Source organism: Trachurus trachurus, assembly GCF_905171665.1.
Source record: "Trachurus trachurus genome assembly, chromosome: 7".
Classification (NCBI taxonomy): domain Eukaryota; kingdom Metazoa; phylum Chordata; class Actinopteri; order Carangiformes; family Carangidae; genus Trachurus; species Trachurus trachurus.
The window spans coordinates 7,869,532-7,895,998 of record NC_139901.1 but is presented as its reverse complement, the minus strand read 5'-3'; the positions used below and the strand labels follow the sequence as shown (position 1 = coordinate 7,895,998).

The following is a 26,467-nucleotide window of genomic DNA, read 5'->3' as shown; positions in this document are numbered from 1 at the left end:
TCTAATATTTTCTTTAATCAGTCAGGACATATTTTATGTCACCGAGATATTATTTCCACACATGAGGAGTTAAATTAATTTTCAAAGCCTTTACTGAAAAATAATAAATCCTGTATTCATGTTCGTTTATTGGTTCAATTTGAAAATAAAAACTGCTACAACCTGCGAAATCATACGCATCATCTTAACGTTTTAATACAAGTCCGGATCAGCGCAAGATTATTGGACTGTTTGAAAAAAAATAAATGAATAAATAAAATTCTATTAGCAATAACGACATTGTAAAATGATAAGTTATACTGTTCCTATTTTGTTTTATTTTATTTTATTTCAGTGACCATCAATCTTTTATTCCTTCATAAAAGGACTCCCTCGAGTTTCCCTGAGCTGTGATATGTGAGGTTATTGTTGTGTTGGTTCCTGCTCGTGTTTCTTATCGTACTGCAGCTTTTACAGAGAACTCATTCACAGTTATCTCATCATAAAAAAGCCCACAGCAAACTTTCTCCCTCCATCACATTTTATTGCAGTGTTTGTTTTGATCTGTCACCTGCGATTCAATTAAACAGACGAGTTTAACACTTCAATTTACATAAACACTGTTTTTTTTTTGTTTTTTTTTGTCGAGTTTGGTTTTCCTATTAGATTTCCTTTACCGTGTTCAATAAGCCATCACCGAGAAGAGCAGGTCCGTAACATCTGTCCTATAAACATCTGTTGAATGAAGTGTTGTAAAAAATTAAATCTTGGTTGAATAATCGTAATATGAATGCATTTATAAATTATCACATCAGTAAAATATCCATAACGCACACAACATTAATATTACACCCAACACACTCATCTGCGGCCTGCACGTATCATAAATGTTAAAAATGTGTTGATCCTTTGCAATACAACACATTACATTTAAATTCGTCTTACGGCAGCATAAAGGTGAATACAGGTGCTTCTTGTGCAGCATTCGGACCATCTCCTCCCCTCTCGGACACCCAGAGGGGCCCTCCTTCCCTCCCTCCCTCCCAACACCGCCCTCCTTCCCTTTCTCCCCACCTAGGCCTACCTCGGAGCAGAGGACTGCGTCACGTGTTTTTCTCCCATACAAATTTTCCAGTAGGGGAGCGAGTAGGAGCACACCCATATCAGCAATTATCAGCGACAGTAACTATCTCCACAGATATACGGACAGGAAGAGAGACGCTGCAGTCGTCCTGGAGCACGAAAAACTATCTTTGGTTTCCACTTGTTGCCGAACTTTGCGCGCAACTTTTTACGCATAAACGCAAAACAGGTAGAGTGTTTGCAGAAGCTTCGCGCGGTGCTCCCTGGTCCGTCTCTGTCTGCCGTGGAGTGCGCTCCTCCGCTGAGGCTTTGGACGGCTGAAGGACCGGACTGCTTTATCACCCGAGCGTCCTTATCTGGTGAGATAATAACACTGAGAGCCCTTGGAAAGAAACGCTGTCCCTCCTGCGCAGCGAGTGCTATTATCAAGCTTTTATGTGATTTGAGTTACTATTGATAGAAAATATGTGCGCGCGAGATGCGGGAGGGGAGCTCGCTATCTGTTGTGTTGTTTGATTTGGTTTCCGTTATGGTTATGATTTAATGAGGCGGCGCGCGGAGCGGCAGGATATCTGGGGTCGCTGATAGTCGCCTCTATCTGAGCGGACAGATATCAGAGATCGTTAATGTCATTTTAATCAATTTCATGTCAGTCACAATGATACAGGTGAAATATGACGGATGGTGATGCTCAACCTTTTTTTCCTCTGTCTTGACTCTTTCCAAGAGCGTGAATGGACAGCATTGATTTAAAACAGGGAATTATGAATATTAGAATAAAAACCATGCTGCTTATGATGCACAGAATGGCTCTATTATTTCTCCTCATGTTCATTAAAATTCTCTCAATGTATTTCTTACAGGACAGGAATCTCCAACAGAGATTTATTAAAGGCTCTGTTAAAAAAAAAAAAAAAAGCTCAGGAAAAATCCTCACGAGAAGTTGGAAGAATCTTTACACGCGGACATCGTCAGATCCACTGGACCAACAACATCAGTCCCCGACATCATCCATATTTTTTTTCCATATTCCTAACAGGACGTTAAAGCCGTGAAAATGTATCAAAGTCTGGCCTTGTCCTCCAACCAGTCCCCTTACGCGCATGACACCGGGAATTACATCCACCCCTCGGCCAGCTCTCCGGTCTACGTCCCCACCACCAGAGTCCCGGCCATGCTGCCCACCCTGTCCTACCTGCAGACCTGCGACTCGCCCCACCAGTCCCACGGCCTCGGTGGGCACCACGGCTGGCCGCAGACTGGCACTGACGGCTCCTCCTTCACCCCCAGCTCCCCTCACCCGCACCACGGTTTCTCCTACTCGCACAGCCCGCCGGTCAGCAGCAACACCGGCCGGGACGCGACCTATCAGAGCCCCCTGGTCCTCGGTAACGGGGCCCGGGCCGATCAGTACGGAGGCACCTTGGTGCGCTCGGTAGGAGGCTCCTACTCCAGTCCTTACGCTTACGTGAGCCCGGACATGGCGACGTCCTCCTGGACGCCAGGACCCTTCGAAAGCGGAGTGATCAGCCTGCAGGGCCGGCAGGGCGGGCTGTGCGGGAGACGCTCCAGTCTGGGTGAGTACAGGCCTCTAAACTGATCAACTTCTATGAAGTAGTAAAAAAGTACTAAATCATCATTATCATTTATTTTAAAAAATGAAATGAAAAAACATATAATGTATTGTATTGTATCACAGACATATCATCATTCTATTAAACATATCACCAAAAGAAAAACATTTAAAAATCAGTTTTAAAATCAGACTATGACTGTCATTATTATCTGTGTTTTCATATTAATTATATACAATTATTTCACTCAGTCATACTGATTTGTCTTAATCTATTACAAGCATATAACAGTAATTTAAAAAAAAAAACGTAAAATATCAACAAATAGTCATAGCCTATAAATTCAATCAAACGTTAAGGTTATCGTGTGAGTTTGTTTTTGTTACTGCGGGAAACCAAAAAAATGGAATGGAAAATATCTGTTATAATGTCCTGATTGAGATTTCGGTCGTCAGGGCTAATGGCCAGGTTATAATACACTGCGGTTGTTTATTAGTAGCCTATAGCTGATAGAGGCCTGTCACTGTGGAGGAAGAGAATCCTCCAGCAGCTATTAGAGTTTGACAATACACATCCAAAACAAAAACCAAAAGAAACAATCAATTACTAAATGTTAATTTAATCCCCCAGTAACAGTCCAGCTCTGTGATGACAGGCCTCAATCCACACATGAGCCATCGACGCGACCATCAGCGCAGTTATCACCTCGGTCCAGCGCTCGGGGCCTGTAACCTTTACACCGCGTTTGAAGTTGATGATGAGAAGTGAATGGAAAGAGAGAGAGACACACAGAGAGAGGAGGAGGTTTTTATAAAGATTTTTTTTCCAGGAGCTTGTGTTTGATGACCTGCTCTTTAACACCTCTCAGTCGGGACACACCAATTTAATTATTTTGACCCTCTTGTCTTGGTTTGACACTGTTTTAATATGGACTGTATTATATCATGGCTTAATGGTGTTTTAATGGATGCACCGTTTATGTTTAGATCATATGTGATATTTATTCCCATACACACATGACATGTATGATAATTCATTGTAATTATTTAACATTTCTATAAGGTAGAATATTCACTTCGACTTATTGTTTCAAGCTGCAGGTTTTCACCTGATGTGACCTGTGTCTTCCTCTTCTTCTGGAAAAATAAGAACAGTCACAAATTGAAAGAAAATAAAGTAGCTTCAGCTTTATCGTGACCTGGTCTCTCGCCCCCATACACCCCCTCCCTCAATCCCCCTGTCTCTCTAAACTGAAGGATTAGGAATTTGGGCAATTGATGGAAGGAGTCCGTCGTGTGTCAGAGCTGTGATGGATGTGGATGTGGTGGTGGTGGGTGGACGGGGTGGGGGACCCTAGGATCTTTCAGGCTGATAACAGCACCGTCCTCCCCCAGCACCCCCCCCCCCCCCCCCCCCCCCCCTCCCTCATCTCTCTAAACAGATCCCTCCATCTGTCTGTCTCCCTATTGATTCATTCGGCGGTTTGATCTCTCTTCATCACGCTGGACGGAGGAGGAGGTTTAAATTCCTCCGCTGGCGATTTATCAGGCATTGGCCCGTAACCAACGCATCCCCCACACCCCTTCCTCCCCCCTCCTCCTCCCACTACGAGTTGTTAAAGTTCAGAAAAAAGGACACAATCAGGACAGAAGAAAACTATTCAAATAATATTTACAGTATAGTATTAAGGTTAAGGTTGTGCGGGCAACCCTCTCTTTTTCTTTTTTTTCTACGTTACTTTTTATTGCCCTGCACCTCAATAGCCTACAGCATGATGTGCGTATAAAAACGTCCTTTTTCCAGTATAGTATTAAGGCCATACGTGATTGTCTGAAAAACTGTAAAACTGCAGCTGAATGCCACGTCAACAGTAGGCTAAACAGACAAGAAATAAATAATAAATTATAAGAGACATGAGATATTCTTTATAAAGCCTGAATTCATATATATGCATGTTTCCTTTCTCTGCTGTCCAGACCTGATGGACGACATGGCCCAGGAGGGCAGAGAGTGCGTCAACTGCGGCTCCGTGTCCACGCCGCTGTGGCGCAGGGACGGCACCGGACACTACCTGTGCAACGCCTGCGGCCTCTACCACAAGATGAACGGCATCAACAGGCCGCTCATCAAACCACAGAAACGACTGGTAAGACAGAGAGACGACTGACTGTACATACCTGCTTGTACTATTTATATTTAGGCTACAAGTTAAAGTTTTATATTCATTTTGCAGGTCATGCTTTTCACATGTGATTTGAACAATCCAAATGCTTTACAATGAATTATAATCACTGGAACTCTAAATGTTGCAATTTTTTAAATTATGAATATCCTAATAATATATTAACAAGAAGTCCTTCTACAAAAGATGTACATTTATGTTTTCTAATATTTAACTAAAGTAACATTTTAAAGACAGGATATACTTGTTATGTATTTTTTTTCTTTTACACACAGTGGAGTTCTCTCTCACTTAAAGCATTCAAATAGTGAAGGCACTTATCAGAATTGATGACATCTTTAGGGGTGATATCAAAACACAGCAAAATAAGTTGTTTTAAAAAAATACGTAAATCATAAAAAAAATATCTAAGAAATGTCCACCTTTAACATCACTATATAGTTGGAAAATAAAAAGGTAAAAGGATCTGATTAATTGCAAAGGTGAACTAAAATTAGTCAACATTGGTGAAATGTGATTCCATTTACTCATGGGTTTAAGTTAGATGTGTTTCAATTTTGTATTACTTTTTACTTTATTCAACTATATATCTCTTAAGAAAAACTAGACTGTTTGAAATAGCAGCACTATTGCAGATTAAGATTTTGAACTTAAATGTAATATAATACACGGTACATTGAGCCCATGTACAACGGCTTTGCGAGTGTTTTCTGATTTATTAATCAATAGTAATGTAAGGTCAGTGAGATGGGAAAAAATGTGACTCATAGCAAAAGATATCTCCAAATATTTTTGGTATAAAGGTGATAGATTGCTGTGAATTCACAAAACCCGCCATCAGTTGGAAAGTTGGAAAGGTCTATTTCACAGCCAACAGAAAAGCAAATATGTTATTATCAACATGAATAATGACTCTGTTCTATTCAAGTGTCCCAGTAACACAACAATGTGACAATAAACCAGTAGCAGCACCCTGAAACTGAATCAGATGAATGGAATCCAACCAACCTTTATTCTATTATTTACAACAGAGCTTTTTGTACCGCCACAGGTCAAATGTCTTTTGTGATAAAGGCCTTTTAGTTTTATATTAATCAACTGAATTATTAATGGGCCAAATGTCAGACATTTAATTACCCAATAAGCGCCACTTTGATTAGCTGGAGCTTTAAAATGCATGCATGAGAATGAATTAGCAAGGATAACCACTAATGTTCTTGAGTACATTTTAATGATTATAGCTACCTTTGATTTAAAAAGAAAATAAATTAATTACTAAAGTAAAAATCTATTTTTTTTCTATTTTTTCTATCTTCATTATTGGAAGTATCAAAGTTCTCAGTTCTCTGACAAATGTGGTGTATTCAGAAACCGAACCTTGAAATGAGCCATCAAGACATATGCAACTTTGTGATGTCACAACTATAGAGTCACTGCTCTCAAGCATACCCACCTGGACACAACCAACCTTACAGGATTTAGTTGCTCTGAGTGTTTCACCTGAAATCTGCTATATTTTTCTTTGATCACACTTAAAACAGTGAGCCAATCAGAAGAGAAGCTCAGAGCTTCTTCTGTTCTGATTGGCTCACTGACCTGTCCTTACCAGAGCTGCAGAGTTTCAGTTCAGTTCAGTTACAGTTTCTTGTTCTTCAAGAATAATCACTTATCACAAAATCACAAATATCATTTCTCAACACATCAATTAAAAAAACTGAAAAGTGTAAAATATGGGACCTGTGATTAATAATGCAAACTCCTTGACAGATGGTAACGGCCTGTGGTCAGAGGGCATTTTAGTGAGTGGAAAACAGCTCTGCGGTGGTGTGGTGAGATGTGTGGGATGTCAAGGCTTCACAGCTGTAAATTTCTCAGGAACGTGCCTCACCAGAGCAGCTGGTTGAGAGTTGCCCCTCCGCTCTCCTTCCACCGCTGTGCTGTTTTCTCTGTTTTTATTTGTCCTGCAGTGACCTTGCCCTTGGATGAGCCGTTTTTAGACCAGGCTAGTCTCCAGAGCAACGTGACTCTCTGCTCCTGCTCGGTTCTTTCTCTCCACACTTGTTGTGTGAAAACCGACCAACAGTCTCACTATGGTGTCATACATTTTTTTATTAAGTCTCAAAAGCTGGTGCAGATTAAGAGTTATTAGGATTTTGTGCGTGGGTATTTTGAGGGATAATTCATCATTGTCGCAGTAAAACCACAGACTTGACATCCTGTAATTCATGCTGAAACTAACGGGAACATTTCAACTCAAGTTTCTCAAACTATAGTTCAAGGATACGGATGATGTTCACTGCCGGCCTATTTTCAGATGTGAAGAGACTCAACCGTTTTTAATCAAAGTGTCTTTTCCCTTTCTACACCTGTAGCAGACCACGCCCCGCCGAGCCGGCCTGTGCTGCACTAACTGCCACACCAGCACCACCACACTGTGGAGGCGCAACGCAGAGGGAGAGCCTGTCTGTAATGCCTGTGGCCTCTACATGAAGCTACACGGGGTAGGTCACACAGCAGGGTCTCGTACGGGGATTTTGAATCTTGTGGTGCTCTTTCTTCTCCTGTGCGTCAAACAGCTCCTCTGGAAAAACCTCCACCGCCAGTGGAGGGAACAGTTGGTTATTTGCGCAGCGTATAAAGCCCCCTCCAAGGGCATTGTGGTCACTGTTATCAGAGCTGCAGGGTGGGAGGGGCACTTGTGTGAGGGTCGTCATGACAATAGACCCATTTAAGGCGGGATTGTTTCACCTTTGCTGTTTTGTGTAAAAGCTACCAACATGATGAGGGGTATTGTTGTTGCAGCATTAAGCTGGAGGCCGAGAGCAGGTCAGTCGCGTAAAAGAGAGAGTCTACATGTTGAGACAGGACGCAGATGCTGATGTGTTGGTTGCAGTAGCAATTCAATGCTGGGGCCTTATGCAAAAAAAAAAAAACTGGCAGGGCCCCTTACAATCAGCAGTCATTAAATGATTATGTAATAAGTAGGGCTGACAATCAAGGATAAATGTCCATAGCTAATCACAATTAATCACAAATTTATTACAATTACAATTTATTGTTTTTAGTAATAGTGTCATTAAAAAGAATTAATATTATCCTGTTTTTGACTTATGAAGATTTTTACAAAATCCATACATTTTACTTATTTTAAATAGTATAATAATGTTATAAAAGGTGTAGTAGAATTTTCAAAATCTAAAAATACTATTATAGCATTTTCAATTGCCATGATTTATAATGTATGGCTAAATATGCATTATAATGAATAACAAAAAACAAATTCTACATTTTATCTTTTAATTTAATAGTGATAGCATTAAACATAATAAAGAAAAATTGCCATTGTGTCAATGTCAATACATTTTCACTGCATATTGTCATTTGGTTGTTAAAGAGGGAGGGAGCTGCATTTTGATTCCCTGCCATGTGAGACTGTCAGGCCTCAGGGGTCCTGTAACAGCCCCAGTCCGTTGCCTGCCCTCCCTTTCACAAGCTGCGCCTCTGGTGACACATACACACCTCTGATGCCTGAATGTTGAAATCACATACCAGCATTGTGATGGCGATTTTGGTTCAGTGTAAACAAGAAGAGGCAGTGAAATGGTGGGGGTCTTCTTATAGCAGGATTTCTGTATGAAAGGGGCCTGTGTTGTATCAGCGATTAGAGGTTCACTCAACTGATGTGTGTTGTTGTGTGCTGTCCTCCCCACAGGTGCCGCGACCTCTGGCCATGAAGAAAGAGAGCATTCAAACCAGGAAACGCAAGCCCAAGATGCCAAAGAATAAAACCCCCACAGGTAGGCCCAACAGATGGAGAGCGATTATTTTAACAATCTAGTTAGGACCGAAAATGTTCATGAATCTGAATCAGCACGGATGATATCAGTCTAATAAATCATTTGGCCGCTCTGTTGATTCTAGGAGGATCCGCCACCTCTGACACCAGCTCGCCGACCTCCCTCTCAGTCTCAGAACACGCCTCCACCATTAAAAGTGAACCCAACATGGCCCCCTCACCCTACGCCGGACAGACGGTCACATCGGCCACTCAGGTAACCCTCCTCTCCCACACACAGAAAGCAGGCCTATTAGCCCAGTTGCTAATGGGACAGTAAGTTGGTAGCATCAGCTAAAAGCGGATGGTTGCTAAAGTCCATAAAAGCGGATGGTGCAACAGCTCACACTATTTTTGGCTGTCTATTCTCCCTCTGATGTCAGCGGCATCAATACAGCTTAGCTATTGGTGAACAACGTGAATCTACGTGTCAAAGTTCACCAGAGTTAAACTCAGAACTTTGTATTGATTTATTTCACCCTGATCATTTTGACACCATTGGAATGAATTGATTTTGGGCCTAATAAATCTTTCTGTGACTAACAGCTTTGATGACATCATCTGAGCCACAGGAGACGTGATGTTTTTGTTTTCACTCACACCAATGAATCATTCGACTTTTATGTGCAGAACGGGGATTTTGCATGAACTGAAACATCTCTCTCTCTCTCTCCTCCCTGCAGACGGCCTCTCAGCTAGACAGCGCAGGATCGGGACATGTGGACATTAAATACGAGGATTATCCTTTTACCCCGACCTCCATGGCTCCACAGAACTCCTGGTGCGCTCTGTCTCAAGCCTGAGACGCTTCAAAACCAGCAGGACTGCCGCACGGACAGCACGCAGCTCACTTTTGTCTTCAGCTCGGAGGTCGTCTCTTCTCTCGTCCTGTGAGAAACTCCTGTCCTATCGGCGTTAAATCGGCGGGGCTCGTGCAGTTTATCTGACGGCTGCGTTGTGTTCACACTCAACCTAAGTGAGGACTTCTAATCTGCTGGCTGTACCGGGCCCCCGCTGTGACAGACAGGCTCAAAGCAGCTCACCTGGACTATACTTTAACTTAACAAGGACACAGGGTACCTGAACAGTAGTTTTACAAAGGGATGGGTGTGTGTTATCCCCTGCACACCCACCCAGACCTGACCCCAGCTCCCCTGGACTTCCTCAACAAAAAACTACCTAAAAGACATCTCTATTTTTAGAGAAACACTACAAATATATCAATGCAAAGACAATCAAGTGGAATGTAAAAACACAGTATCTCCTTTATATAGCGGATAAGCAATTTTTCTTTGTGATGTTTTCTTTCTTTTATTTGTGGTTTTCAAGAACGTGACAACAACACTTTCAACATTTTTAGCGTCATCGCAGAATGAAACCTGTAAAATGGGCATAAAATACCTTTTTTTATTGCTGTTGAACACGTCTCATTACCAACATGTAGATGATTAACTTTTATAGACACATTATTTATGTTGAGATAAGGACAGTTAAAAGTCATGGCGGACACTAAAACCAGCCGGTTATAACCCACTCGCTCGCTGTTGTGGATCGGCTGCCGGGCCGCGTGGCCCCTGAGCTACAACACTAAGATTGTATGCGTGATTTGTTTGTACAAGATACGACGGATGTAAACTTACATCTCGTGAGACTTGTTTTTTAAAAAAAGAAAGAAAAGAAAATCAGGACCGGTTGTTTTGATTCTGACATCATGGCGACATATCAGAAAGTTTATCAATTTCAACATTTACCATTAATGAAAGTGCAATGACTCCATATTTTTGAAGTCAAAATACAGAAATTACTCTAAATATATTAATCTAATTTTATTGTCTGGATTTTGCCGATATGTAAGGGAATTTTATTGTTATACTGTTCTGAGGAACTCTGCTCTCTCTGTTCTTGATGCTCTTTGGAATCTGTTCAGGTTAATAAAGTGATTCACATTTCATGTAATTGATTAATGAAAATTTGTTTGATTTTGAGAAGACTCTCGCAAACAGCTCCAGTCAACATGATGATGACAAGATGCAGTTGCAATCATTTATAATTTTATTTTTAGCTGGTTCTGCCCATTTCAATCCATTTGAATTCTTCATTACATCTTTTCATCTATGAGGCAAGGCAAGGCAATTTTATTTGTATAGCCCGTTTTTACAAACAGTTTGTCTCAAAGGGCTTTACACGACATCATAACAACATCCTCTGCCCTTAGACCCTTAGAGTAGAGTAATAATTATCATACCACGATTTCCTACGATACCTGAACTGTCTATCGCCCACTATTGACCAGGTGTGAGTGGATTTAGAAAAAATCTTTAAATAGCTATACTGTTGTTACAAACCTTTGTAGAACACAAACAAATACATTAATGCCAATTAATCTCTGTCAAACAAAATACATACAAATGATATGAGTGCATTTAAAATATATATGAATAACACTTTCTACACTGTCCTTATATCACTTGATATTAAATGTAACACAGATTGCTGACATTTTGGTAACAGCCAATTTTACACTAGTAATAAGAAACCATTTATTATTTGCTGCTTTACAACATAAGTTGCCAGATGTTGCACAGTGTAACTTGCTGTACAGCCAAACTATTTTAGAGCAGTGAAAAATAATGAATTTCCAAGAAAACTGTCATAATTTATAAATTATCAGATTGGTGCATCTGCTGTCCTTTTGGAACAGCATGAGTATCAGTATCTCTACCAATAGCTGTAAACTAGTCTCTGCACCCAATAACGTTCACACACTCTGCACTCGCAATAACAACATGTGTTGACAAGTGACTCACATACATTTCAATTTACTGCTGGAAACAAGTCATAACTTGACTAATGGATTGAACAAAAAGTTTCAGCAATTTTACCTGTTGTGTGATTTATAAAATTCATAGCTCATCATTTATGATTTACCAGAATATTTTTATTTTCTGATTCAGATCCCTGCACCTCTGTGTCCATGTGTGTGTGTGTGTGTGTGTGTGTGTGTGTGTGTGTGTGTGTGTGTGTGTGTGTGTGTGTGTGTGTGTGTGTGTGTGTGTGTGTGTGTTTGTGTGTACAAGAAGGGTGTGTGCCCCTGCCGGTTGCTCAAGCAGACAGCGTCGACCAAAGGTTGTGTTCCAACGCCGCTTTATGGCGGCCGTGTCGAGTTGGCCGCACCATGGAGGAAAATACAGGCCTGTCAGCAACAGGGCTGCTGCTTTACTGCCGCCATGGCGACATCCAGGCACCGCTGCACCAACAGCACTGCCCAGCTTTATGACTGTTGGCCAAGATGTTGCCGTCTTATCTGTTGCTGGGAGAGGCCCGCTGCAGCGAGACGTCAAGATGCAGACACATGAGTTTTTAGTTCGGCAGGAGGGAAGCTCAGATGTGATCACAGCAGAGCACAACCACAATACAGTGTGATACAAACTCCCCAAATGTGTCACATCTAAGCCCAAAGTGGTGACATCATTAAGGTAGGCTGTGATATTGGGTTTAACAAAGGTAAATTAACCCTTTTTTCCAAGCTACAGGTATGAAGATTCTCACCAGTTGTAACCTCAGAGTTAACACTGTCACCCCGGCCCATTCCCCCTAAACAAACAAACAAACACACACACACAGACCCACCAGCCCCAGCTCTTTTCTTTCAGCTCCTCCACTCACAAACAGTTCTCACAGCTACATTTACACTCAATTGTCTGTGAATTGAGTGGCTTCATTGCAGTCGTGTTGCAGTAAAACCTCTGAGGTGTGAAGGGGTGGAGGTGCTGCTGTTATCTCAACATCAACCTGCCCCTGTCCTGGCTCTGTTTTAGAAAGAGTTGGAATTATGAATGACTTAGAAAGACCTCAACTTCATTTTCCCCCGAATATTTCAGGATAATTGACAAACTAGCTAGATTCCGCAAATGGAGTTCAAAGTAACCGTCAATAGCTCTGCATTATATTCTCAATCAAATTTTATAGTATTTGTCTTCATAATATTTTGAATGGAAGAATGTTAATTCCATTAGTGCAATACTGATCAAATGAAAGTACAGACTACACTGTGCTTGGTGATTAATGCTAATTAGAAAATATTGTTAATGCATACTTGCTAACAAGCTAACATGGTGAGCATATTACACTGGTAAAGCACCAGCATGTTGCATTGACACCGCTGAGCATTAGTGGAGGAGCAGCAGAGCTGTCAGCTCCCACCGAACTGTATAAAATAACGTAAACATAATTTTGCAGTTAACATCTTCCCTATTCAGTATATAGCCCTAATTTTAAAGGGATACTTCACCCAAAATTGATAAGTCACCAATTTTCTACTCACTGCCATGCCAAGGACGGGTTTCGGAGAACTTTCGGATTTATCAAAACGCTTTTGGAGTTCCAAAAGTTAAAGTAAACGGAAGAAGATCTCACAGTAAATCTTCTCGCACAGCCGCTGGGAGCTAATACTACAACAAGGCTAAAAACTGAGATTTTTTTTTTTTTTTTTCGGAACAACTTTTTCATGTTGTGGCTGCAGGACACTTGGGTCAGTACGGAAGAGAAGTATGGAGGCATTTGGATGTTTCATAGTGTGTGTTTTGGATGATTCAAAAGTGAGCTCTATCCGCCGCCATTATATGGAAATCCGTTTGCCAGCTGGACCCCCCCTGGAACTCCAAAAGCATTTTGATGACTCCGAATGTTCTCCAAACCCTTCCTTGGCATGACAGAAGTAGAAAATTGGCGAATTGTTGATTTTGGGTGAAGTATCCCTTTAACTACTTAGGAAATGGACTATTGGACTATATTTCAGTAAGTAAGTAGGCTACCTACATCATGTGTTCAGGTAAACAGGCCCACAGGCTTCAGACTGTGTTAAATAAGAGTATTAGTCAACTGTCAACACTGTCATTTCTGTAAAGATTAATATATGTTCACCTCTTCCCTCTGCAGTATATTTTCTCTGCCCACCTTTGCACTTCCATCCATGCTCATGTAATTTACTATTGTTAGGTTAAGTAGACTAATACATTCATTTAAATGACAGCCAGGGCTGGCAAAGAAACCTTGGGTTTGATTTAGACCTGGATTCATCAAGGCTGGGGTCAGATCAGTGTCAAGGCCGTGACGAGTGCTGCATCTGTGGAGTTTGGTGTGACGGAGGTCCTCGGTGTTCGAGAGAGGTTTCCCTTTTTCCTGAGTGTGAGTGTGTGAGAGAAAGAGAAAGAGAAAGATTCAGCTCCTGAGGGTCTAGAATTTCCCCTTCCTTCATGTTCTCTGCAGCGTTGGCTCTTCCTGTATGGCTAAATGCAGTGTGTGTATGGTGTGATAAAGAGAGAGAGTGTGTAGTGTTACAGCTCAATTTTAGGACAGACTTAAGGGAAAGGGCCACGGTCCAGCAATAATATCAGGCAGTGATAGTGAGAAATGGATTTTTCCTTCTTTGTGTACAGCTGCAGACAGTCTTTCCCAGAGCTCTGCTCCATTCAATTACTGTCTGAAACCAAACAGGATATTCTCCTCTGTACCGCACTGGTCCTTTAGGGTTACTGCCTCTAAGTGTGTGTGTGTGTGTGTGTGTGTGTGTGTGTGTGTGTGTGTGTGTGTGTGTGTGTGTGTGTGTGTGTGTGTGTGTGTGTGTGTGTGTGATGTTGGAGAGTAGCTCACACATTTATTCAACTAATTTGCAGCCTTTAAATCAAAACTTCCGCCAGCTGTCTGCTCAGTGATTCACCCTGAGGTCCTATTCTTCACTCTGTGTGTGTGTGTGTGTGTGTGTGTGTTTGCACTTAGATATGCTGTATATTTGCAGGATTATTTTTGCCAAAGCCTGATGCTGTCCTTGCGGGATGTGCTGTTTCTCACAGCTCTAATCACGTTGTGTGTGTGTGTGTGTGTGTGTGTGTGTGTGTGTGTGTGTGTGTGTGTGTGTGTGTGTGTGTGTGTGTGTGTGTGTGTGTGTGTGTGTGTGTGTGTGTGTGTGTGTTTGTGTGTGTGTGTGTGTGTGTGTGTGTGTGTGTGTGTGTGCGTGTGTGTGCGTGTATGCGTGTGTGTTGTGTCTCTGAGCTTCACTCCACTGTTTCTTTAGGACAACAAATAGAAGACTCAAATGCTCCCAAGAGACCTGTCAATCAAACCCAGAGCTCTGAAAACCACACAAACCCTGGTAATCCTGTGATAAAATATATAAAATGGAATAAAATACATGAAACCACATAATAGATCAGTGAAAATGTAAAAACTAACACAAATTCAAATTTTTTTGCACTTTGTGATTGATAACACTGTTTTGCTAAGCTAGTCAGTCAGATCGCACCTCATCATATGAGTACTGCAATATGTAATTTTCCAGGGGATCATGGGAGTTGTTGTTTTTAACACCACTGCACTCAGCTCAGCTTCTCCCAGATTTCTAGGGTTGTTCAGAGGGGGTTTTAACCAGGGCCAAATCATCCATAGAGATCTCCTCCCTCTAGAACAGAGGCCTGGTGATCCAATCTGCTTCAGACTAAATCTGGTTTAAAAAAAATTGCATTAAAATGCAGCTTTTAAATGAAAACCCAATAGCATGGACATTGTCCAAGGAATCCCCATGATAGTTTCTACTTGAAGAAATGTCATTGGTACTTTTTTGAATTAAATAAAACCATGTAAAATTTTAAGAAAACAAGCTTTAAGGTTAGTTTATTTGAAAAGCACCTTTCAGAAATGGGATCATACAGAGTGCTTCACATAAACATAAAAAAGACACTACTGTCTTACTATGCCATGATTTTACTTACATGTCGTAACAGCTCCAACTGAGGTTATGGTGATAGTGGTAATGTGATGGTGGCAGTGGACTGTGAGGGGGCTGGTTGTATGTCACTATGTGATTAGTTTCACCCCAGGAACCCCATTCTGTGCTGATTTAGTGCTCTGCTCACTGATGAGAGGCACATCTGTTTCTAGTATAACCAACACTAATGTTCAGCATACATGAATCCATTAATTTTGGCAAAATGGTAAGTTATTACAGCGAGCTATGACTGTGTGTTTCAATGGGATACTTCCATCTCTATTAATAACTCTATGATTGTATAAGGTTGAGTAAAAATGACTGTTGTGTCAATGGGCAACACATCGTCACCTGTGTAAAGGTCACTGAATGAGCAGGGCAAAGGTCGTGATACAATGAGCTCCATAGGCTCCATAAAACAAAGTGTGTCTCACCTGGGAGAGGCGGATAGACAGAAAACACACACACTCATGTGCACACACACATTGGCAACCTCAATCCACAGGCGTCAAACACCAAAAGGTGCCAAGTACTAAAACAATAACAGCATAAAATAAAATACAAAAAACAACCTCTTCAAAAAGCTCATGGAGTGTGGAGCTGATGTAGAGAAATTACATTATGTTATATTATGATGAATGGAGATATTCATAATGTTTTACATGTGTATGATGTGAAGCAGAGGCTGTCAGGTCCTGCAGCTCTGCAGCGCTGACCTCTGCCTTTAAGGTCACGGAGGTGTCTGCTTTTTCACCATTGTTCTGCTCTGCTCTGAGGTGAGATGAGCATTGTTTCCTGCATGCTCCTCATTCCTCACCTCTCTGTGTCTCCCTCCCACACATTAACCTGCAGCACTTCACTGAGTACAATACAGTCAGTTTTCTCCAGTGAGTGGCATTTTTGTGTGTGTACATAATGAACCTCTGCTGGTTACCTCAGGATCTTCAGGATGGAAAAGAGAATAACTATGAAATTGTTAAATCCTGTCTCATAGTGTAACAGATTACTGCTTGGTGTGTTGGTGTCTGCTAAGCATCCACACACAGATCTGTTACGCAAACCCAGTATAGTCCTGGATCATGTCATCATGCTTGTTACACTGGCATGATGCCGTCTCCATGTGTTTTTATAAAGTGTATGTGAAAGTAGATCTCTTGACAACTGTCAGTACATTTACATGACAGTTTGAAAAAAAACAAATTATGGCCTTAATCCGTCTATAACTACACAACTAAAGTGCATGTAAATGCGTAAATCAGACTGAGACTGGACATCTCCAGATCTGCTGAAACACCCAGATAATGCAATTGGAAACGGATTTCCTTCTGTATGTATATGCCTTAAACTGACTGAAACTGGAAAATGCATGTGCACATAACTCACAACAGCACAAAGTTTAGCATAGAAGCTAAAAAAAAGTGCCTGGGCTGATGCATTCAGCACTGATTCAGTGCATTTTACACAGTGCAACCAGCAAGAAGATGTGTTTTATAAAAATAAAAAAAGGAAGCCCGAACCTGGCTCGGACTGGACCAGCACATCGTCTGGTCGGGAACTCTAGTTGAGAACTCGGTAACACTAAGGCTTCATAACAACATCATATCATTTTATAATGGTTTATAAGGTCAAATATTATAATAGAGTTATAATGCTCTTTAATGTGTTATGCTTATTGTTATAAAGCCTTATGATAATTTATGAATGTTTATAATGATAGTTATACACGTTTATAAGTCAATTATAACACATTATAACTATATTTAAAATGCATTATCGATGTGGGCATTGTCAGCGAGTTACTAACAATTAGAACGTATTATAATATTTACTTAATTTAATTTACTCAATGACAGAAAAGTCAACCGGAGAAAGGCTGCTCTGCTGTCGCCATCTTGTCAGTGCCTGATTCTGCCCAACTCTCAGCCAATCCAAAAACAGGCAAAGAGGTAGAAACAGACGTTCACCCAACTGTCACTCAAAGCAAGTACGCCCCTTAATTTTTTACAGGGGTTTTACAGCCTCCAGAAATGTCATGGAGGCATCAAAAAAAATCATATCTTTGTAAAATTGGTCATTTCAACATGAGAGTCTAAACACCCAAAAGTGGATGTGAGGACAAGTCTCTCGAAAGATGGGGTAAACATAGACCAGAACAAGAGACTGTTCTGTAAAACTGGATCAGCATCTACAATCGTTCACATGAGCCACTGAATGCAAACACACAAAGGCTACTATACTAAACATATAGTCTGGCACAACCTATAGAGTTCAAAGGCCCAACCCAGACAAGCCAATACTAGAGCGACAGGTTATTTAAGGGGCACAGTGAACCCACTTCAGCTTAAACATGCTTCATTCACACTTTTATCTTGAGTCAACAACACTCACCCGGCTCAACAGTAACACTACCTAGACCCAGCAGCAGAGAGCTCACACACTGGTAAATGTTTCATCACACGTCTGATCCGATGACCTTGCCGCTTGAATATTTGTGTGCAGGGAGAAGAAAAGACTCAGACATGCACATGTATTTATTTTCTCTGTGCACAGACCATGAATCACACAATCTGCTGATATTATTAGCTCTTAACCCAGACTCGGTCTATTCACAGACTTATTATTCCATTTTTAGGCCGAAAAAACACACATAAGACAACAACAGGAGAGACCGAGCGGGGCCCAAAATAAGACAGAAAACAACGGGGTGATGGATTGGTCGGAGACACCCGAGAACGATGACTTCCGTGACCGTGAGTTTGATTGTTTCCTTGAGAGAAAAAAAAAGGTTACAGGAAGGGATGGGAGGGGGCACAATCTACCCTTGAGAGGGGAAATCAATAGAGAAACCTTCCTCCATTTGTGCCATGTACATGCGGCACATTCACGCTCTTCTACTGTATATTGTTATCCACATGAATGATCATGTAGTTACTCTGGTCTACACTCGGTCCCACACAGCTGATTTATCATCCCTCAGAAACATCTGCCTCACACCTCAGCCCATAGCTCCGCAGCACCCCATAGCACAAACCAGCCCCTAACAGTAATAATAAAAGCATTTGGCACCAGCATCCATCGCCAGCTTAAGACTGTGTGTACACTATATACACCGAGGTAATATTTATTGTCTGCTGGCACTGGCTGCTCTGAAGGATTCAGATTTAAAGTGCCTGTGCGCTAGATTCATTTTCTACACTTTGATTCCCGGTCCAGATCTCAGAGGTGAACGGGGATTTTCTGTATAAAACTGACATGAGTGGTATTTTCTTTCTCTTCTCTTTCTCTCTTTATTAACACAGTGGTTTAATGTTGTTGAAAGCAGCTGAGCTGAACTGAGCCGCAGCTCATTGGTCTAAAGATAGCTTGCACGCAACAGGAATTAGCGAGAAACCTGGTAAAAAAAAAAAAAAAAAGGCACTGTTAAAAAAAAAAAAATTAAACACTTCTCAACATGTGCATGCATATACTGTAAGTGTCAATGTGACAAACTTCAAAGAAACTTAAAGTTAGATATTTCAATATGCCTTCTTCAGTTTTGTTGCTAAATTAGTCCAAGTTTCATTCCAATCTTGAATTTTTCCCATCTGTTTTCTTTCTATAACTCAGGTCTGTACACCACTTCCTGTTTTGAGATACTAAGCAAACTGAAGTCAGGATGTGGTTTACACCTCAGTCAGTGCCCATTCACATGTAGCAAAAAATGTAACCACTTTGGCAGATGAAATTTCTCTCTATAAAGTAACATGTTTTACAAAAGAGCCTTGCCACCATCATGGATTTGTTTAAACTGTTTTAGTTTTCATCAGAGAGAAGACCATGTTTCTTCCTAACCCTTTATCCCATAAACCCCTCAACACTGTCTCCTAACCCGCTCTATCAGAGAGATGTGAGATACACCGGAGGTTTTTGAAATTACATAATGAAGATGAAAGAGAAGTTTAAAACACACACTGCATGCTGGAAATGATATTGCTATTATACCACGGAGCTGTAATATCATATAAATGTATATGATATTACAAAACAGTGTGAAAAAGGTAAAAAAAAATTATAATAAAATATTCCCAAAAAAAAACCTCCATGGAAAACACCTTTCTCTATTTCCTGTTAGTTTCTCTCTGTGTCTGTGTGCCGCCAGACCCATCTCAAAGTAAAAGCCCAACTCGAATAACGCACAGCTCGTGGTAAAATTCCAAAACTAACAGGAAATAGAGAAAGGAGTTTTCCACAGAGGTTTTTTAATACCCAATTTCCATACAAATACGTCAAATTAAATCGGATAACGGATAATGGAAAATGGATAACGATTCGTTTTCCGTTTTTCATTTTGTATCATCAAAGAAAAAACAGGTTTCGGTTTCGGTTTATTTTCTCTTTTGATTTGATTTGAGAACCATCAGCTTCACAGTGAGTTCCAGCTCAGTGTTTCACCCATCACTGTCCTGATTCACCTTCACTACTCTCAGTGTTGTTTTCAGCGGCAAAAATAAGCCATAGACCTTGTACAAAGAGAGACGTGTCCTTCATTGGTTTCTGAAGAGTGGCTTTGAAGCTGGGCTGCTCCGCTGTCGCCATCTTGGCAGTGGGTGATTCTGCTGAACTCACACTTGTTTCAAAAATGGGCAAAGAGGTGGAGCATGTGTGCAGCTGAGACTTCAGTGCAAGAGACTTTGTGGTGAGAGTACATTACCCATCTGTCACAGGCGTTGTATATTAGTTCACCTTCTGTACAGAGGGTGGGTTCAGCCACAGAGACTGATTTAGTTTCTGACATTTTAAAGCAGATATCAGCTTCACGGCCGTTTCGGCTAATGCTGCGTTCAAGGCAGGCTTTTGAAACCGTAAGTTACAGCTTCAAGTCACAACTACGACTTGGTAGCGTTCCAGGTAACCCGTAGCTCGTGTTTTTACCATCCTGTTGTCTGTGAAAGTTCCCTATAACGGCCACTCGTAACTTCCGACCCGTGAACTCGTACCAGATCGAACTGGTATGACTTCACAGGAAGGAAAAACACAAAGTACGAGTTTCTTTGAACGCACCATGAGTTAGCAGCCCCCGCCCTTGTCAGGCATCAATTGGTCCTCGTGCTACGTCACCACATTCACGCGCATCCCTTGGCTGCACACACAGCCCTTCATGCCGTTCTCTCTCCTCATTGGATAACACTTGTATCCCACAAGGAAAATTTTCTCCTCGGGTTACAGCAGAGCAGAGTGACGGAGAGACTCGTGTTTAGGCTGAAATACTTCATGTAAGTGATTGCTGACGGAAAATAGGACTATTTAGGACTTATATTAACAAAAACATTCCACTGATATCTGCTTTAACGTGGGAGTTTATGGGGACGGACTGACTTTTAGAGCCTCAAGTGGTCATTTGAGGAACTACAGTTTGCAGCCCTACCTGTTCGTAACTTGATGAACATAGTTAACAGAACTGAGTTTCCTGAATGTTTTTTTTCTTTCTTTTCTTGTTTTAATCATATCAAGGACAAACAATTTGTCGATCTTAGAGTTTAGGTTTGTGTTTCACAGTGTGTGCTGTATATAGTATGTCCATCTATGCAAACCAGTGAGTAAATGCTGTAGCTTACTGTAGGAGGCATTAGTCAAATAGCACACGCACACACACACTGTCCAAGGGTACATGGATGCAAAGTGATGTAAAGACAGATGGATTTGTTAGCAGGCGCCCAAATGGACATCCATCACATGATTTCATGTCTCCCCTGTCCAAGAATTAAATTCTGTGTGTGTGTGTGTTTCAGACTTAATACAAGGATGAGTGCTATCTGTATTTTACACGTGGGAGTGCAGCATGGTAGAAAGAGGTCACTCCCTGCTTGTGCGTGTGTGAATGTATAATGGAGGGTGTGTGTGTGTGTGTGTGTGTGTGTGTGTGTGTGTGTGTGTGTGTGTGTGTGTGTGTGTGTGTGTGTGTGTGTGTGTGTGTGTGTGTGTGTGTGTGTGTGTGTGTGTGTGTGTGTGTGTGTGCCTAGCTGTCTCTCCATCCGTCATTGGCCCAGGGTGGAGAGGAGACTACTCGGAGCCCAGAAAGCAGGGGTCAAGTCCAGGCTTACTCAACCCCCACAGGCCCTCCCTCCCCCCTCCCTTCTCTCTCCTCTCTCCATCATGCTCAGATGAGCGAGAAGGTCTGAGGGAAAGAGGGGAGGCAGGAGGGGGGGGGCTGGTTTAGTTTACGGAGTGGGGAAGGGAGGAGGAGGTGTGGAATGGAATGGGTGAAGACAAAAGTTGATGAGAGGAGGAGGAGATCTATGAACAGAGAGGGAGCAATAAAAAGGGAGTGAGGGGGAAGATTGAGAAATGGAAGGTTTGAGGATTATTCTTGGTGAAAGGAGCAGATATATGGTGAGAGGCAGAGAGGGAGAGAGAACTGATGAGGAGTCTTGAAAAAAGCATCAGAGACATCTTTTATTGAACCAGGTAGCAACGGTGATAATGGAAATGTTGTCAACTCTTCTGGGAATCCAAAGTAATATTCAAAAAGACTTCTAAACTGAATATAAAGTGAGCACAGAGAGTTGCATAATGTGAAGTGATTGTGGGATTTGATGGGACAGAGGATCTTTCAAAACACTTTTTAGTGGGAAGCCACAAGAAGCCTCCCGGAGGGGAGAGGATGAGAGGAGAGAATGATGGTAGAGCTAAGAAGTCATTATTGTCCTTTCAACACAGATCTGTGTTTTGTCAAAGTGAATGGTATCTTGTTAGGTTTTTTTCTTTTCTTTTTTTTTAATTTGCAAAAAAAAAAAAAATCCGATTATTTCCTTCTGGACCCAGAATAAATATCAGAGGTATTTTCTTTAACCCTGTGCTTTCTCTCTATGTGCAGCACAGGGATAATGGATCATATTTAAAGTCACATGGTTATAAAAAGTTTTGTCAGAGTCTTGGATACATCAGAGTATGATTCATTAATGTAGATTGATACATCAGTTTAATATTTAAATTATAGGTCTGGTGTTATTGTAGATTTTTCTTATTACCAACAAATCCACACACAGTCTCTGCTGCTCTTTTGTTTCTACTGAAGATATAAATCTTAAAAATAAAAATAAATAAAAAAAAGGTCAAAACACAGGGTCAACTTTAGGGTTTTTGAAAAGGGCAACAAACAATGCATTTTTCTGCAGTGGATTATCACATTTGGAACTCTTGTAGGCAGCAGCAGGATGGTGTGTGTGACACTGACTAAATACACCACAGTGTGTGTTCATGGTAATGCAGAACAACTCACTCACTGATGTCTTTTTAGTAATTCCTGTTCACTAATAGAGCTCTATGGCTCAGAAGAATAAGACATAATGGTGCAGATACAGTAACTGTGAGCAGGATACACTGAATGCTGATTTTGTGTTGAAGGTATTTACTGACGAAGAAGAAAACATAATCAGACTTATTCATTCACTACATTAGAATTTCATCAGAGTGCAGTGATGTCACACTGTGGCAGGAAATACATAAGAAAATGTTCCTAGCAGAGCTGAGTTAGCTGTTTTGTGCTCTCACCCTCAAACAATGAAAATTAATAATTATTTTGCAAAGGTGAATCATTCAGTGCTAATCTATCTATTACTGTATATCGGGCAGTGTATACATACATGTATGTGCAGAAATGTGCTATTTCTATTGGATGCAACTATGTCAAGTTACAGCTCATTTAAAAGCTTATGTGACCGATGTTATTCAGTTAAGAAATATTGGGTGACGGATGCAGTTTTGTTGAATTATTTCCATAAAGTATTTACAGTTAATATATAATGTAAAATAATTACGTCTTTTCTATAGAACAGACATCAACATAAGTAGCCCAGATTTTACCCCCTACACTGGGTTCACACAACTACAGTAGTATATGTTGAGGTATCTAGACTGGTCATTTTATTAGATGCTTATTCATCTCCTTTCTTTTCTCACCCTACACAAGGCTGATCTCTTAGTGTGCAATGATAAAACAAGAACAAGAGACAAGAGCGGACAGAAGGAGTTTGTCCAAACATCCTCTCCAAAACATGAAAGGAATATTTTGGAAAATGTTCAACTAAAAAAATGTTTGGGAGTAAAATGTGAGGAATGGAGGAATAAATGGGGCAAAGGACAGAAAAACTGGTAAATAAAAAAGTTAAATGTGTGTGCGCATGTGTGTGTGTGTGTGTGTGTGTGTGAGAGAGAGAGAGAGAGAGAGAGAGAGAGAGAGAGAGAGAGAGAGAGAGAGAGAGAGAGAGAGAGAGAGAGAGAGGTGCAGAGTGATGTGTGCCAGGTACAGCCCTCCAGAGTGGGCGTCATCGCTGTTCTCAGAGCACCACCTCGGAGTCGATGTCAGGGTGGCGTCAGCGATGGCCGGCACAGAGGCTCCAAGGATCTGCTGGTATTTTTAACACATACACACACACACATACACACACTCTGGGATCCAGTCACACACACACACACACACACATTATCACCTCCTGTTTGGCCTGCAGGTCACTGACTCATCAGAGATGGACTCGTGCCTGATCTCTGTCAGGCAGACCAACACAGAGGCTCCAGACACTTCAATGATTTAAATCTACAACACTTTAAACTGGATTTTAATTCATAATATTGTGAAACAAGCTACTAAATTTTCTCCCACATAAACAGTGTAAGCAAAACTTGTCATGTAGAATTTTTTAAGCAGTACACCTTATCTAATTTTGTAATAAAACTTCACCCTCAGTGTCAGATGTTACGTGTCTTGAACCAGTGTTGTGCAGATATGCAAGAAAAAAAAATTGTAAAGATTAAAGGTTAAGAGACATGAAAACATCTTAGCAATCAAAGCCTCCCGTTGTTGACAATATGCCAGAAGTGAACCTCAACACGGCTCATAACATCGTCACTTGATTCACAATAAAACTATGTTCTTTTAATTCTGACAGTAGTACAGCAGTATCAGCTGGTAAATGTGTGAGCATGTAAAGGTTCATCTAAGAAAACGCTTGTTATGTGAATCATGTGAATTTAAAATGACAAAGTGAAGGCTGTGTCTGAGAGCATGTTCAGGATTTCATTGTATAGTTAAGAAAATAATAATAATTTTGTCTAAACCTAAAACACGACTGTAAATCTTAAAGGAAAAGGTCATCCTCACTACCTTCCTCACAGAGTGTTTATTGTGTGTCTAAGCAACGCAGTCAACTCTCCAAAAAATGAATAAAGGAACAAATAAATTCAGAGACAAGTGATATAACAAAGCCAAGAAATTTTTACAAAGGCTCCACCGGTCCAATATCCATCTGCTTATCCATGCAGGGTGCACCGGGAGCTTCCCAGCAGACACTGGGCGAGGGCAGGATACACCCTGGACAGGTCACCAGTCTATCACAACCGACAACCTCACATTCACACCTATGGGCCGAGTCCAGTATCTTGCTGCCCTCTCTGTCTAACTAAGTGAAGTAGATGTTTTCTCTCCACAGTCCTTTTTTATTCATGACTTCACTGGTTAAGCTGCTAGTAAAAATAAATCTTATCTGACAACCGCAGTGTCAAGAAATTACGTTTTCACCCCAAATTTAGCTTGAACCAACAGTTGCATTTTGCAACGCTGATGCAGACTGCTGGGATGGTCAGAGTGCAATATACTTAGGTCACGCTTGGCGAGCTGTGGAGAGGGAGACTTTTGCATCCTGAGGTCTGTGCTTAGTGAGGTTAATGCTGACCAGACACTGGACGACTCTGAAAAGACTGAAGTCTGACACATCAAAAGAACATGAGTCAGTTTTCAGTTCCTCTGTAGAAGGCCGGTGGGCCATCACTTTGATCCAGACCAGAAATAAATGATGCATTTTATCTATATCAGCATTTCTGGCCCAAACACCTTCAACAAATGATTGCAAATAGTCAGCAGTATCGTCACATAAGACACAGGAAAGGTAGAAAATGGAATTAGTTGCAATGATAAATAAGCAAACCAAACTTAATTTCAGACCCCCTCCACTGACAATCAAGTTTTTCATCTTCTCAGTAAGGAAGTAAGCATAGGTGTGTTTCCAGCCTCCTTTTTCTATTCATTTATTATTTTATTTTTTCTCTGGTCATAGCAGAGGATACAGAGTTTAAAATTACAGCTGTCAAAGCGTAATAAAGTGCTAATGCAAATTATTTTTAATGCCACTATTTATCGACACGTGATTAACACGATCTGTCCTATTGGCCTTTGACTTGACCCATCAGCTGCAGTCACAAACTGTCTCTAATAGCAGTTTCCACTCAGATCGTGTCATTATGCTGTTATTATTGATCATATTTTTCTCTTCCTGTGAGGGCTTCTGGACAATATTTGTCTTTTAAGTTATGATTAGTTACATTTGCATAAAGCTACATATTTTTCCATTATCAAATACTTGAAAAGTATCCCTTTAATTTACATTTTGAATGAATAAATGTGTGATTAAAGGTGTTAGCTACAAGTTGAATTCCTCCCAGCCAGTAAGTGTCGCACTAACACTCGCCCGCTCTCACTCCAACCTTCAATTGTAGCTACTGGTTGCCAGGTACGGACTGGAAACACATTTGAATCATTTCACACTAACTCACCTGCCGACGAACCCGACAAACTCGCAGCATCACGCCAGCACCGGAAACGCTTCAGTACCGGCTGACCGTTAGTTAGCATTAGCATTAGCACGATGCCATTTCTCCACAGAGCTATCAGGATCTGGCCACTGAGCTCCGCCTCACGTGACATCAATGTACTAATGATGTTGGCGCAGAGGTCATTTCATGCCAACATTGCCAAAGTAACCAGGTGTAAATATTTATATATTTTGGACCCGTCAATTTTTAAAACAATTATTTTATTTATTTTTTTTTAAACAGTAAAATTAGCCTAATACTTTTATTCTGCACCCCTCTAGATGTTCTGTGGATGTATTATTCTTGAAAAATGTATCGTGTTGATGAAAAAGTTGTAGCTAAAACCTTTGGACACTCATTTAATTAACCATGATTAAATACTCTAATCGGTTCTATTACTATTTAAAACTGTTGTGGGGAAGAACATT

General features: G+C 41.0%; 1 protein-coding gene across 1 annotated transcript; it reads left to right on the top strand.

Moving 5' to 3' along the window:
- Positions 1-2,119: 2,119 nt before the first annotated feature.
- Positions 2,120-9,570, top strand: gata5 (GATA binding protein 5; the record flags this gene model as incomplete). The annotated part of the gene is made up of 6 exons (XM_083975208.1): positions 2,120-2,639; positions 4,613-4,782; positions 7,191-7,319; positions 8,531-8,615; positions 8,740-8,870; positions 9,337-9,570. The coding sequence occupies 6 exons, from the start codon at positions 2,120-2,122 to the stop codon at positions 9,454-9,456; spliced, it is 1,155 nt and encodes a 384-aa protein (XP_083831334.1). The 3' UTR covers positions 9,457-9,570.
- Between the last annotated feature and the right edge of the window lie 16,897 nt (positions 9,571-26,467).